Source organism: Euprymna scolopes, chromosome 36 (genome assembly GCF_053919585.1).
Source record: "Euprymna scolopes isolate OS-2025 chromosome 36, ASM5391958v1, whole genome shotgun sequence".
In the NCBI taxonomy this organism is placed as follows: domain Eukaryota; kingdom Metazoa; phylum Mollusca; class Cephalopoda; order Sepiida; family Sepiolidae; genus Euprymna; species Euprymna scolopes.
The window spans coordinates 5673718-5689433 of NC_136517.1; the positions used below are offsets into that span (position 1 = coordinate 5673718).

At 33.6% G+C, this 15716-nt stretch overlaps 1 protein-coding gene across 1 annotated transcript in view; it reads left to right on the forward strand.

Annotated features, from left to right (window-relative positions):
• The window catches only part of LOC145260298 (protein cornichon homolog 1-like), a 42070-nt gene continuing 26354 nt past the window's right edge, over positions 1-15716 (forward strand). Inside the window, exon 1 of the mRNA XM_080118150.1 lies at positions 1-132. Coding sequence (XP_079974276.1) covers positions 52-132 — 81 coding nt within the window. The 5' untranslated portion in view covers positions 1-51. The remainder of the gene's footprint in view (positions 133-15716) is intronic.

Consider the following 15716-nt stretch of genomic DNA (forward strand, 5'->3'; position numbering starts at 1 on the left):
CTCCTACCCTCAGCATCCGGATAATCTCCCTTGCTTTAACTGCACGCAGAAATGGCGTTTACGTTTGCGGCCTTTTGCTACATCCTTGCGCTAATTCTCACCGCCGTGCTTATTTTCTTCGTCATTTTTCACGTAAGTTTTGACATTCGATTACATTAAAACACGTTCGATATTTCTTATGTAAAATTTCGTTATTTCCTTCCGCTTTTTTCTATATTGATCTGATATCGAAATAAAAATTCCTTCCTCAACTACAAAACAACATAAAAAAAAATGTCCACGTTTTTTTTTTTTTTTTTTTTCATTTAGGACGTTTTTACTTAAATTAATCTTAGCATTTTAAACAAATAATTAAATTTAATATTTTATAATGATGAACTTTGTAGCTATTCCTTGTTTCGTGTGGCTTCTTTTTCTTGTGTGTTTATTTTGTAATTACATCACAAGGTTTGACAAATAAAACTATTTTTCATTTATAAAATGCTTTTTTTTTGTATAAAAAAATCCGTTTATTAAAATATAAATTCACATTTTTGTAGATTTTAGTATTAGTTTCAAATATGTTGTTATATGAATTAATTGAAATAAAAATGTTATAGTTTTAATCGTTACGTTTTTTTTTTACCTACACTAAGAATGACATTAATAATTAATTTTTGTTATTAATCCTTCCGATACAATTTTACAAAATTAAATCATTTAAATTCAATTTTTACGGTGTCTTTTTATTAAATGGTTAAGTGAAAGTAAAAATGGTTCCCCCCACCTTCTCATGTTAAGAACTGGTTTCGGTACTCATCCGTGCTGAAATAATAACGTTATTATTTAAAAAGCCATTCTTAACATGGGGAGGGAAGGGTGTTTTGTACCTATTCTGTACTTTAACCTTACAATTGAATAATAAAAAAAACTGGTGCTAATGCACTTACGGATCCGCGCTATTTTTTAAATCGTATTTCCAAGTTTAATTAAAGTTTTATGATATGTTGTTTTATTCAATTGTAAAGTTAAAGTACAGAATAGGTACAAAACACCCTCCCGATGTTAAGAACGGCTTTTTGAATAATAACGTTATTATTTCAGCACGGATCAATAAGTGCATGAGTACCAAGTTAAAAAAAAATAATAGAAATATTATTAAAAAAAAAAAGTGTTTACAAAGTGCCTGCGCACGCTCATGCAGCCAATTTTTCTACGTAATGAAATGAATTGAATTTTACGAGTTAAAATTTTTTTTCAATTTTTCAATTTAAGAATCTATCAAAATTTTTCTATTGGTTCAATTTTTAAGATATTTTGAGGCTTAATGTGAAATTTTATGCTCTTTCCAATAAACCGAATATAATATTCTAGACAAACATTAAAAAGAAAATAATTTTTTCACCTAAGGTTTATATATCACAAATTGAAGATAAAAGATCAATAAATAAATCTAATTGAAAACAAATACAAAAGAATAGTTTGCAAATTTACCTGTAAAGTCAAAAAGTTTAAAGCCTTCAAAAAGCAAAAAAAACAAAAACACGTTGATTTTTTTTTTAAGTGAAACCTCACATTATGAAAATATTGTCCTGTAAAAATTGAACACCTACATCAATTTTTCTATTTCATTCAATGTTTTTTTTTTTTTTTTTTTTTTTTTTTTTTTTTTTTTTTTTGCATAAAGAAGAAATAAAATATTTTAAATCAAAAACTCATGTAGAATAAAAAAAATGGAAAATTTGTCGACGGGTTTTCTTTTTTAAAAAGTAAATTTTGATGAGTGAAATGTGATCATTTTTCAAATACGGTGACCCATAATTGACTAATTTGCTTGTTGACAACAAACACATGTCAGAAATTCAAAGAGAAAATAAAACACATATCAACACTTCAAATGTTTGTTTCTTTATAGTTACTACCGGCAAATATATTTAGTCTAATGTGTTGTTTTTACGTTTTTGAAATAATTAATTATAGCGCTTTTCGACCTCCGTATTTGTCAACTGGAAGAAAGGGAGGCAACTCTGCTCTGTGAACACGTTATTAGATTTTAAAATAGCGGTCTTTTCGGATGCTTGCTTAAAAAATTCTTTTATTTAAAATGTACATGGAATATAAAATATAAATATTGACAAATTCTTATAAATTAAATGTCTTTGGAGCTGAATAAACATGTTACACTGAATAAAAACACAAACAAAATTATCCAGTTAGGTAGAAAAGTAACTTATCTTGCCTTTGATAACATTCATTTGTTATATATGTTCTTTGACGACTTTTTCGAATCTATGTGTATAGTAATACAAACCCTGGACCGTGCTGAAATAATGACGTTATTCGGAAACCCATTCTTAACATGAGGGAAAGGGGTTAACTATTCGTATTTGGATACTTGTTAAGAAAGAGTCGACAGATTGTTTTTAATAAGGTTTTAAGCAAAAACAACCGTACGTCGAAAATAGTAATATTTTTTTTTATTACATTTTCACCCCAAACAAGGCACATTGCCACTTTGTTGTAGGGGGCTACTATTGGGGACATAAGCATCAGGGGTACTGTGTAGGAAGTTGGGCAGCAAGATGTCGGTTCACATTGCACTTGGACTTCTGCATGTCAGTGCAGTCGGGGAAGCAGGGACCCGGAAGGAAATTCCAAAGTCTAGCTGTTCTGTGGAAGAAACTACTGGAGTAGAGGGCTCTCTTGCATCTAGGGATCCCTACTGTGAAGAGGTGGGATTTAGCTGCTTGTCGGGTTTGTCGGGGGTATTTACGTCGTGGGGGCACAAGTGCTTGCAGTTCGTTAGAGCATTCTCAGTTAAAGTACTTGTAGAACAGGCAGAGGGATGTAACATTTCATCGATGGGACAGAGGTTGAAGTTTAGCTGACAGTTCAGGACCTATCAGATTTGCGACTCTCTTTTGAACCTTGTCTAGAAGCAAGAGACTAGAGGCAGATGCACCAGCCCAAATATGACAACAATACTTCATACATGAGCGAATGGTGGCCTTATAGAGGTATAGGATACTTTCAGGCGTTAGTAGCTTTCTAGCACGGTAGAGAGAACCCACCTTCTTCGCAGTGGCCCTGGCAATGTTCTCAATGTAATTGTTCCAACTTGTGTTTCCTGTGAACGTTAGGCCAAGGAGTTTAAAAGATGTACTTTCAGATAGTCTTTGGCCATTGCTATTTGTGGTAGGGAAGGGTTCTTGTAATTATTGAAGGAAACAAGTTTAGTCTTGGCAACATTGAAGGTGACCATCCATTTTGTCCCCATTCCACTACGGATCGGAGGTCATTCTCTAGTGTTTCTGCCATTTCTTTAGATGTGTTCATTTGTTTTCCTGTCGTGTCTGTTATAGAGCGTGGTGTCATCAGCATATATACCCATCTCACAGACAATTTTGTCAGGGAGGTCATTTATGAATATTAGGAATAGCAGAGGTCCAAGGATAGACCCCTGAGGCACTCCCGCATTTATATCATATTGTTTAGATGTACGATCATCAAGGGCAACCTGGATTTTTCTCTTATCCAAAAAGGATCTAATTATGTTATGTATTCTTCCAGTGATACTGTATGATCTAATTTTCTTGAAGACCCTCATGCCATACCCTGTCAAAAGCCTTAGATATATCTAGAGCTACCGCTCTACCCAGTGACTGGTATATACGTTCTGAGATTACAGTTAGGATGTCTGCTGTGGAACGGGCTTGCCTAAATCCATATTGTTTGTCAGTCAGAAGTTCAGCATCTATAAGGTGATGGACTAGAGCTTGGTTAATTATGGTCTCAAATATTTTGGCGAAAAGTTGGAGGAGGCTAATGGGGCGATAATTTAATGGGTCAGTTCTTTCCCAGAATTCTTGAAAACTAGCACTACAGAAGCAGTTTTCCAGCAGGCAGGAAAGCAAGATTCATTAAGGCATTTGTTGTAAAGTTTGGAGAGAACTGGAGCTACTTCGGCGGTGCACTTTTTTAATAGCACAGCCGGGATGAGATCAGGTCCACATGCTTTTGCAGTGTCAAGCTTTCTTATGATAGTATGCACCTGAGAAGGGGTGATTTTCAGATCATCTAGTGTGGCGTCTGTCTGCAAAGGAAAGTCAGGCAGGGGGTGGTTAGCAGAGTCCAGTGTGGAGTTGGAGGCAAACCGTCTGGCAAGCAAGTTAGCCTTCTCAGTTGCTGAGCAAACAACCTCATGATTGTTGGATAGTAGGGAAATTGTTGATTGCCCATTATTTACTACACTGTTGTAGATTTTCCAGAAGTCACGGGTTCCTAATTTCTGTGCTTCGATGTGGTTTTGGGTGGTTTCAGTAAATTCCCTCTTAGCTGTCGCTATTTCTTTCTTACAGTTTTTTCTGGCTTCTATGTACTTCTGTCTGTTCGAACTGGACTTATGTCGGTTAAATCTGCGTATGCATGCTGCCTTTGCGCTATGGCAGCTGCAAACCATTGGGGAGAGTGGGGTTTGCTATAGAATTTGCGTGTGGGAACATGTGCTTCAATTGCCGTTTTGAACCATTCAGTGGTCTCATTAGCGCAATGTTCAGCAGGAAGTGAAAAGATATTTTGCCATGGAGCATCCCTGATGAGGTCCTTGATGGCTTCCCAGTCAGCCTTTTTATAATATCTCGTTGTTTTGAGCAGTGGCTCTTCAGTTTTGGGCGATTTCAACCATTACCACTGCATGATCGGCGTTCCCAAGAGGGCTCTGGGCATTCGTTACACAGTCATCGGGAACTGTGGTCAGAAACAGGTCTAGAATTGATGCATGTTGTTCTTGCTGGTCTGGGAAACTGGTTGGAAACGTAACCATCTGTGATAGAGAATGAGATACGTGTTGTGATACCAGCTGCGTCTGTGTAAGTAGAAAATCCAAGCCAGTTGCTGTGGTGGACATTGAAGTCACCAAATACATGAACTTGTGCACTAGTGTCGAAGGAAAGTGCTGTATCTATGCTATCAGAGATTTTGTTTATTAGGGCACAGTCCTGGGTTGAGGGAGAGCGGTAAAGAAAATAAAAGTAGCTAAATATATCCCAAAATTACAAAAATGCATCGAGTAGAAAATTATATATAGTTAAAAATAATTTGGCTAACGTACACGAGTGAGACCCCCATATCGAAATACGCATCGGCTCCAATGTTGTACGCAGCGCGTTTGACGGAGCATTCATTATTCTGAAAAGGAAAGAATTTTGGCATGTGTGGCCTTTTTATTATTATTATTATTATTTTGGCTTGAACTTTGCACTTTTCAGATTTTTTTTTTTTTTTTTTTTTTTTTTTGCCAGAGATTATAATTATGGATAATTATTAACAGAAAATTGGTGCAAGTTCAGATTAGCGTTTGTGGCTATAAACAAAAACCTTTATCGTGTATCTACCTGTCACGGAATCCCATTGGTGTTTTTTCTGATATCGAAAAACAGTGAAATTTTATTTGGTGCTAGTGCACTTATTGATCCACGCTATTATTTAAGTGTAATTAAAGTTTTACGATATCTGTTTTTATTAAATTGTTAGCTGAAAGTACAGAATAGGTACACAACCATCTCTGGCCAAAAAATATCCATCCAAAAAAAAAATATCCGAAAAGCGCAATGTTTAAGCCAAAATTAAAAAAAAAGAAAAACAGGCTACACACACGAAAATTCTTTCCTTTTCAGAATAATGCGCTGCATACCATATCGGAGCCTATGCATATTTCGTAGGTATGGGTAATTTAATGGCTGCTTTGGTAGGGGGACATGGTTTTCAACGCCGGTTAATCATAATTTTTTAAATTTTCGATTACTTTTTTATTGTATTTGAAAGATTATAGTTTAAAGTTAATTTCTCAAAGAAAAAAGTGTGTGAAATAAAAAATAGATAGAATAATTTTATCTCAAATCTGAAAAACCCTACATTTCACGTAAGAATTCATTATGACAAAAATCGCGTTTACATTTTTCTGGCAAGAAAAATAAAAAATTTTCTGGAATTATTTCCAAGTTAAGTATTAAGTTAAAGCCTTAAGATAATGAATTAATATGATAAATGGACTTAACTTTTGCAAAAAAAAAGTAATAATTATCCAAAAATGTGACACTGGTAGCAACGAGACTTGTTTATCGTATAAAAAAAAAAACTCTTGCAGAATAATTCAAATATGGATGGAAGGACAAATTAGACATAATTTATGTCTTTATTTAACATTATTCTGGCATATCGAGCGACTTTCTTTTTACTTTTTTTTTTTTTTTTTTAGTCGCAGACCCTCCTTCCTTCATTTAAAAATGCATAAAAATTAAATTCATTAATTATATTACTGACAATTCATTAAAAAAAAAAAATGTTCGCACCATTATTATTAATATTAATACAGAATTACTATTGCTTAAGAAAATTTATAATTATTGAAAAAATTACACACTAAAAAAAATACAGACTTATGTTAAAATTTATAATGTTTACGTGAAATTTAAAGTTGATAAACACAAACAGGTGGGTAGTTGAAGAAAGGAGGAGGATGGGCAAAACAGACTGTTTTTTTTTTTTCAACTCTGTACATCCGTACTTATCGACATGGAACGTTTGTATAATTTTTGCCATTTTTTAATTAAATTATTTTTCTATGTTCCTGTTTTTCAATTTAATTTTTTTTACAAGATTATATGAACATTATATTACGTTGATAATTATACGTTCTTGCGTACAATGGAAATATTAGAATCATACATGTAAAGATTGCGTTAAAAATGTAAGCGTAAAAAAAAAAGTAGAAATAATTTTTGCAATTATAATTTTTTTGTGTGAAAATATTAGATAACCAATGCTTAATTTAATGATAATATTAGTAGTTTGAGAAATAAATTTTTCTTAGAGTTATTTTGATTTCGTTATTATGGACTTCAGGGTTTTTTTTTCGTAATATGCCTGTAAAAATTATTTTATTTTTATTTTATTGTTACAAATTACGATGCTTTATTTGCATAAAAAAAGCAAAAATAAATTCTTGCATTTTTTATTTACTACTGAAAACCATAACTTTAGTAAAGGTATTTTTTGTTTAAACAAAATAATAGATTTTCACTCAGATTTAAATAAAAATGATTAATTTATCATATTCCGTGACCATTATTTGATAAATAATGAAAATTTCATTAAAATTAATTAATCCCCTGATTTTTGGTTAATTTTTAAGTAAAGGGAGGGGTCAAAATGTTTATACATTTTGAGCGTCGGCATTCATTTTGCTCGTACCTAGTATTTTGCTATGGGGGCCTCACTCGTGCACGTCCGCCACTAATTTTTACAGAAAATGGGGAGAAATTGCATTTTCCCTAGATGTGAACATCTTGAAGATTGCGAATACAGGGGACATATCTCCCTTTTCACCACTTTAATGACTGACGTACTGTTTCATCCCATATGATTGGCTTTTTTAAATTTTTTTTTTTTTTTTTTTTTACTAAAAACACAATAATAGTTCTACTCGATGGATTTTCCTATTTTTTTGGATATATTACTATTTTCGACATGCATGTGTGTATGTTTATGGATATGTATGTGTATATGCCAAGGACCGTCTTCAATGTCATGTCTGCTTGAGCGTGTGAATTCGCTGGCAGGACTTAAAAAAAAAAAAAAAAAAAAAGGTTATCTTCGGGCTCATGGACTTTTAGTGACTGAGGGAGTGGCACTCGTCTAACAAGACGTTGCAATCATCATCATCATACATGCATTAGTATATAGTTTTATATTATCGTTTTCTTATTTTATTGATATTTTGTATGAGCTCCAAAACAGTTTATTGAGCTTTGCATTATTCTGATATTATCTCTTAAAGAATCAATGTTATTCTTTTAATCCCCCCATATATCATTCAAACCGGTTGTGAATGATATATGGTTGTGGTAGTTTTACTCATTTAGAACTGCTTTAAAGCTTCATCGCTCACTCATTTTGCGACTAAATTTCAAACAATTTTTGCAGTTCATAAGTCAACTCCTCAGATATATTTTAAAATAAAAATTTCCAATTTTCGGTCAGTAAAACAAAAGGTATAAAATTACTGGCGTTCAAAAGTTCTCGGAATATAAAAGGAATGAAGAGACGATTTGGGTTTGTATCACTGTACACATAGATTCGAAAAAGTTGTCAAAAAATAAATATATAACAAATAAATGTTATCAAAGGCAAGATAAGTTACTTTTCTACCTAACTGGATAATTTTGTTTGTGTTTTTATTCAATGTAACATGTTTATTCAGCTCGAAAAACATAGTGTTTACCGATGTATTCGAAAATTCAAGATGGCGTCTCACACCCTCTTTAACACCGTAAGTATGGAAAAAGGTGTTATAAATAAAAAACTATACAAAATACTATTAAAAACCCGCCGAATATATGTCAACCTATGTCACGGTAACATATATTGAGCGAGTTTTTAACAGTATTTTATCCGGTTTTTTATTTATAACACCTTTTCCCACACTTACCGTGTTAAAGAGAGAATAAGACGCCATCTTGAATGTTCCAATACATCGGTAAACACTGTATGTTTTTCGAGCTGAATAAACATGTTACATTGAATAAAAACACAAAAAATATATCCAGTTTGGTAGAAAAGTAACTTATCTTGCCTTTGATAACATTTATTTGTTATATATTTGTTTTTTGACAACTTTTTCGAATCTGTGTACAGTAATACAAACCCAAGGATTTTTTCTGATTGGCTGTTGATTACCATAGCAACTAAATGTTTGCCCTCCTTACAATATTTACATTCGTTACGCACCCGTGTTGTTCACCCAGTTGCCACAATTACGTTGATTCAGCTACTACTGTCGCTAATAATTCACTGCTGTCCTGATCTGCCGCTGATAATTCACCATCGCTATGCTCAATCGCTAACCGACTTTTCTCTTTGGCTCGCCAGCCAAAACTGACTGTTGACTATTTATTTACTTAATTACGTCTTCTGATTTTTTTATTTAGTCAGTTTAAGAAGTTTGTAATAATTTTTTTTTTTTTTTTTTTATGGATTGTTGACAAAGCAGAGCCTGGAAAAATCATGGATTACATCAAAAAATGCAAGCATGAAAAGTAATATGGTTAAGATTAAACTTAGAAAAGTAAAAGGACTAATTGTTAAAACTGAAAAAGACAAGATATTCTAGTAAAAAATGTTGAGAGTTGAGTTGCCCTTACACACCTTCTCAGTTTTTATATATATATATATATATATAATGTGCAAATAAATGTTACCAGAGGCAAGATAAGTTATTCTTATACCTACCATTTAAACCAAACAAACAAAAAAACTTATGACTTAGTAAAATGTTACTTTGTTAAAACATGAAGAAATATATTGTTAAAACATGAAACCCGACATCAACATTCCTTCCCAATTTTAGTAAGTTTTTACTTTCTTTTGCATCTTAATATTCACATGGAAAATGACGACTTTTTTAGGTATGCTGAAAGTAAATATCACATTCAGATTTGTAGCTTTCTGGATATTAAGATATTTTTTCAACATATTACGTAATGGTATTTGTTATTCTCAACATGAGGAGGAGGAGGGGGTGTTTTGTAACACGCATGTGCTTTAGTACTTTTCAGTTGGAAAAAAAACATGGCCTTCAGTACCTATTTACAATGCCTCCCCACGGGACAGAGTTAGACACCAGGGTCGTTTTTTAACGTGGAGAAAAGGTACAAAAATAAAAATTGTCTCAGTCGTGAAAAACAAAGAAAGAGAACAAGAAATGGAAGGGCAGCATCTGAAGAAAGATACTACACTTTGATCTTGGCCAAAAGGCAAAGTCAGTAAAAACAATGGATTACTGGATAGTGCATAATAAAGGTCTTAATAGAAAAGAGGCTTGCCTTTTTTCTATTGTTCTTGGCCTTTTTTTCTTTTTCTTTCCCCCCCCCGCCCTCGACACAAATGAATTATTGTACTATTTTATTATCTTTTTTGTTTTTACACGTCAATAAAAAATGTTTTAAAAACTGGGAGTTAAGTAGGACGTCCCCCAATATGAAAGGGTGAATGCGGTATTATGGTGAAAGAAGATACTAGCTGGGAGAAACCTTTGATTTTGTTTAGTTCTGGAGTGACAAGGATGACCAATGACCCCAAAATCCCCCCTTTTGAGTTGGCCATGTGCCTAAGTTTATTGTTCATCGTTGATTTTGACTATTTTTAACATGAATAAAAGATTTAATATCTCAAAGTGTAGTATCTGTTCCGGCAGATACTGCAAGCAAGACCATATGTTGGGGAAACCCCACATATAAGTCCTTGGTCAATGTAGGGGCAACCAATTGTCACTATCCAGATCCCCTACTCCCCGGGGAGTTGGTCCCCATTTCCCCTTCATTTCTCACTTTAAAAATCGGCCTTGTGCCTAATTTGCTCGGTTTGGGGAGCAAATAAATACCTTGGCCTTCGGGCCGGGATCAAAGTGTAATATCTGTTCTGCAGATGCTGCACTTAAGATAATTTGTACCAGTCAATGGAGGGGAAACCCTCTGTACTGGGACAATTATTTTTGGTAACCAGAGTGCCCCCTTTTTGCCTACTTTTAGGGGAGCTGCTTTTTATCCCACATTAAAAACGGCCTTGCACCTAATTTGCTTTGGTGAGGAAGCAAATAAATGCAATAAAGGTCTTAATATACAGAAAACTACTTGTCTCTGCCAAATGTAAATGTGATATTCGTTTTCAGCATACCCGAAAACATTCAATTTAACGGTGAACTGCTGAGGTGGAAAGAAAGAAAAAAATATCCCAATTTCTTTATTTAGTGACTAACTAGATGTAAAATATTTTGTTTATATCTGTTTATTTTAAGAAAAGGATAATTTGGTGCAACTTAATCTACCTAGACTTGTATTTAATTTAGCTTTTAAGATACTATAATTCAGTTAAAAAGACAAAACGAAACAAAAACAAATCTTTTTAGCTCGGTTTTGACAGTTTATTTTTACAGAATTTAACACAGTAGACAAGAACGATGAACCATCTACCACTGACCCTACCTACTTATCAACGACCTTATAAGCTACTTATTACTAATAATAAAACGGCTTTTGATGTTATCGCACCGTTTTCAGTATTCCAGATCCAGATACAAGAAAAAATAAAGCCTAACCTTTGTGTGTGGGGTTAAAAAAACGGGCACGTTTTACTATAGACAACAAACTGAAAAAGTGGTAAAAAAAATTTTTTTTTACATAAGAGTCACCACTTATCACGGCCTAGAGGCCACTCGAGGATAAGGGTTAATGAGTGTACGTTAGTCAATGTTGTAGTAATCGTTAAGTGGAAATTTAGTAAATTGGATTACCTAAGAGGATGGCTCATCAAGAACTTGTTCACATTGGACTTGAAGATAACCATATTGTAGTCGGTTAGAAAGCAGGGAAACGGAAAAGTTCCGCAGGCGTGCAGTTCTAAGAAAAAAAGCTTTGTTCATGGAATTTATGTTTAGGTTTAGACCCAGATAAAGAGTATGTACGGCACAATCACATTCACACACTGGTTCTCGCCAGATCGTTGAAGTTAAGCAACGTTGAGCCTGGCCAATACCAGATGGGTGACCATTTGGGAAGGCTAGGTGCTGTATATACCTTCTGGGCAGGTTGAGCCAGCACCCTCACCCTGTAAAAATCTCCTCGCTACAAAAACATCTACAAAAGTTGTAGATGGCCTATGCCCTTCCAGGGGCTCAAGGGCTATGGACAGATAAAGAGTGGGGGAAATTATTGATAGTGGTTTCAGCTTGACTAATGTTTTTCATGAAAATTTGGCGAGGGGAAACCGTAGATTGGAGCTCAGATGAACACTTGCCATAAAATTAACGATAAAGCAGAGACACGTTCGCAAGATCTCTTCTGTGGGGAAAGAGGTTGCAAGGAAGAGAAAAAGGCATCCCCCACTAGCCTATGAAGTCTATTTTGAACTTTGTCAAGGCAGGATAAGTTGCTTCTAGCAGATATGGCAACAGTACTCCATCTTTGGACATACTTGGCTCTTATACAGGTAGAGAATGTTACCAATGGCAAGATAAGCTACTCTTCTACCTACCTGGATAAGTTTTTGGTATTTTAACTTATTTTAAAGTATTTTTTTAAAGCTCAAAACACCAGTAATGCTGAACGATAAAGTTAAAATGAAAACAAAGTTAGCAACATGATGCTGTCAACTTTTGCAGTCTCAAGAATCGCTCAAATTTAAAAAAAAAGAAATACACCATTTCTATCGGCATTTCATTTTATTTTAGAGTTTAGAGCGATTCTCAGGACTTCGAAGATAGTAGCTTCATTTTGCTATCTTTGTTTTCATTTTAACTTAAGCGCTCAGCACTAGTTGTGTTTCAAACTTAAAAAAATTTTTTTTTTAAATAAGTTAAAGCACCAAAAACTTGTCCAGGTAGGTAGAAGAGTAACTTTTGTTTTTAGTAACATTTATTTGTTATATATATTTTTTATTTTATTTATTTTTTTACCTTTTTGGTTTGTTTCCTATAGTAAAATATGCCCCAACCTGCCTAACATTTATAATTATGGACCACTTAAAATAAACTATTTCTCGGTCTCTTAGGAGTAGCCCAGATATTAAATCTGCAGTGACAATGCAGATTCAGTTGTAGAATATAAAAAAAAAATGTTAACAATAGCTAATGTTAAAAACTCACTATGAACTCAGCAATCATGTTTTGTCACTGATAATGCTCTTGGGGAAAGGAGGTAAGGTAGGCGAATTTCCTCCACATTAATAATGGACCTTTGCCCTTTCAAGGAGAGGCATGTCAATAAGGCTAGTTCCTCACTAAACACCGATACTTTAACTGCAACTGAACATTCACTGTTAAATTGATGACTTTTATAGGTTTTCGGGTATGCTGAAAACAAATATCACATTTAAATTTGTGCCAGACAAGTAGTTTTCCAGATATTTAGACCTTTATTATCCAATGTAATCCCTTATGTTTTCACTGTCGGCCATGATTTTTTCCCAACTGAACAAGTCCTAATGCGTGTTACAACCCCGACGGCCACTAAAATTCATTAAGTAATACATTGAAAAAAATGTGTTAACATCCAGAAAACTACTTGTTTGCCACAAATTTGAATGTGATACTCGTTTTCAGCATACCTGAAAATCTATAAAAGTTGTCAATTTAAAAGTGAGTGTTAAGTTGCAGTTAAAGTAAAAATTTACCTTAATAAATTTCGAAGCAGAACAGAAAATAATTCTTGATAATCAAGAAATATATATATATATATATATATATATATTGAGGGGTACTTCTGCAGTTTCCGATCTATGCTACTTTTTAGATATGATTTTCAAGTTACTAAATTCAATTTTTACAGTATCTTTTGTGTATTAAATTGATAGTGAAAATACAAAATAGTTAACAACGTCCCCACCTCCCCATGTTAAAAATGGTTTTCTAAATAAGAATATTATTTCAGCACGGTCGTAAATTATCAAGTACCCTTTGTGTACCTGCACCAGAAAGTAAGGATTCATATTTACATTCGATTTGTGCTGTAAACAAAACCTCTAGTATAAAATCATAGCAAATTAGTATTTTTTTCTTTTCGATTCAGACAAATTGGCTAAGAGCAAAGTGTAATATCTGTTTTGGTAGCATACCTTTGTGTCCTGTCATTGAACGAGAAATTCTTCTAAATTGGGACAATTTTAATTTTTGTTTAGATCCAGAGTATCCATTTTTTAATTTTTTATTTCTTTTGGGGGAGGGGAGGCGAATTTTCCCCACATTAAGAATTATGTTTAACTCTGTCCTCCTGGAGAAGTAAGTGAATAGGGTCAGAAAAAACACAGGAAACTCATGGATGTAACACTGAATCAGCTAACCTGAAACTGATTACAGCTTAATAAGATAAGTAATCTCCAGAAATTAATGAAATAGAAAAAAAAAAAAAAACGCTATGACCAGGAATTGAATTTAATTTTTTATTTTTTCATGTCCATCAACCATTTAAAACTTCATGGCAATCCTGACTGGTTTGAAACTACATTTTGGCATTGTAAAACTTCTACTGTAAATAGAACCATTTCATGAAATAACTTGAGTTGCCATCAAAGTGTCTCCGAGGTTCCCACCCCCTATATTTGTTTTGTCCACACCCAATGTGGCAACTATTTCAAAAGACCCCCCCCTCACTTTCTCATGTATTTTGAAGTTCACTCTGTGTATGTTTATATATATATATATATATATATATATATATATATAAGCAGTAATTTGTTGCTTCAGTCATGAGCATATTTCGGTCTTCTAATATTTAGTAACTAGTGACCTCTTCAGACAACAACGCTTATCCGCTTTTGATTATAAACGTTGTTGCCTGAAAAGGTATCTGGTTACTAAATACTAGAAGACTGAAACATGCTCATGACTGTGTAGTAACAAATTACTGCTTATGTAAAGACAAATTGAACATGTAACTTGCTCTACTTCCATATTAAGCACTCTTGTATTAACCTCGTTATATTTTACTGGTTACCTTACTTTTGAAAAATAGCAACCTCAAACTAATATATGTATATGGTGATTCTTTGAAGCTACATTTTGGTGTTGTAAAACTACCATTGCCAATGGAGTTAAATAAATGCCTTCCTACAAGAGACAAGTTAAACAGCAGTCATGCTGCATATAACTACTAGCTTTTGCTGTCATGAAATCTTGACAGATGGGCTCTTCCACAGGAACAATACACACGGTCAGGCTTAAATGTTTCTGGGATGTTAGACTTGTGCTGCTTCTGCAAAATGCATCTCCAGATTGACTGTTTTAATCGCTTTGTGCTTCCACATTCATACTGACGGCCTTAAGGTTGTCTTTATTAACATGCTTGAAACATCTGTTTGGCTTGTGTCTCTCACATTTACCTTATGGAGTAGTGTAGCAAAGCAGTACACTCGGCAGGACACTTGTCTAGGATGGAAGACACTTCCTAAATAGCCGTTCTAGTGTCTGGTTTGAGAGATTGTTAATTAATGTTTAGGATTTTCCTAAAGTCTATTTGTTGAAAATTGTGTTGATAATGTGTGGCCAATGTTTCTGAGGAATACAGGAATATAGACAAGATGTATCATCCATGCTTAACTTTGTTTTGATGCTGATTGAACTGATTGAGCGCACATTTTGTTTTTGCTTTTTCTTAGCCTATCTGACTTTTTTGATCTCCAGTTATTTTAGAGTTGAGGGATGCATCTCGGAATAGTGCTGCCAAGTTTTGTTTGTGTGGATTTTGAGCCCTCTTTTCTGGTTTTTGATTTGTTTTATTAAAAAAAATGTCTGAAATATGAAATTTTCTGAGAGTTCAAATGGAACCTTAAACTGATCTTATATACAAAATCATTTATTAAAAAAAAAAATAAATAAATTTCCTCTAAGATTTGTTTAATTTGGTCACTTGAGAAGGCGATTCAATAATGGTAGTCGACTGTTGATTGAAGTGTCTCCCACCTGTAACTTACCGTGTAATTTAGTGTGGCAGCTGCTGGAGTAATACAATGACTACTGCTAACTAACCGTCGTCGTAGTAATATATCAATCATCTCAAAAGTCCAGCTGTACTAAATAATTTGTTTAGAGGAAACCTGTTTGACAAGATGAGACCTTGACGCAACCCCTAATCAGATTAACCGATTAAAAACAAATGTTTTTTTTTTTTTGCCATCTTTATGATGAAGAG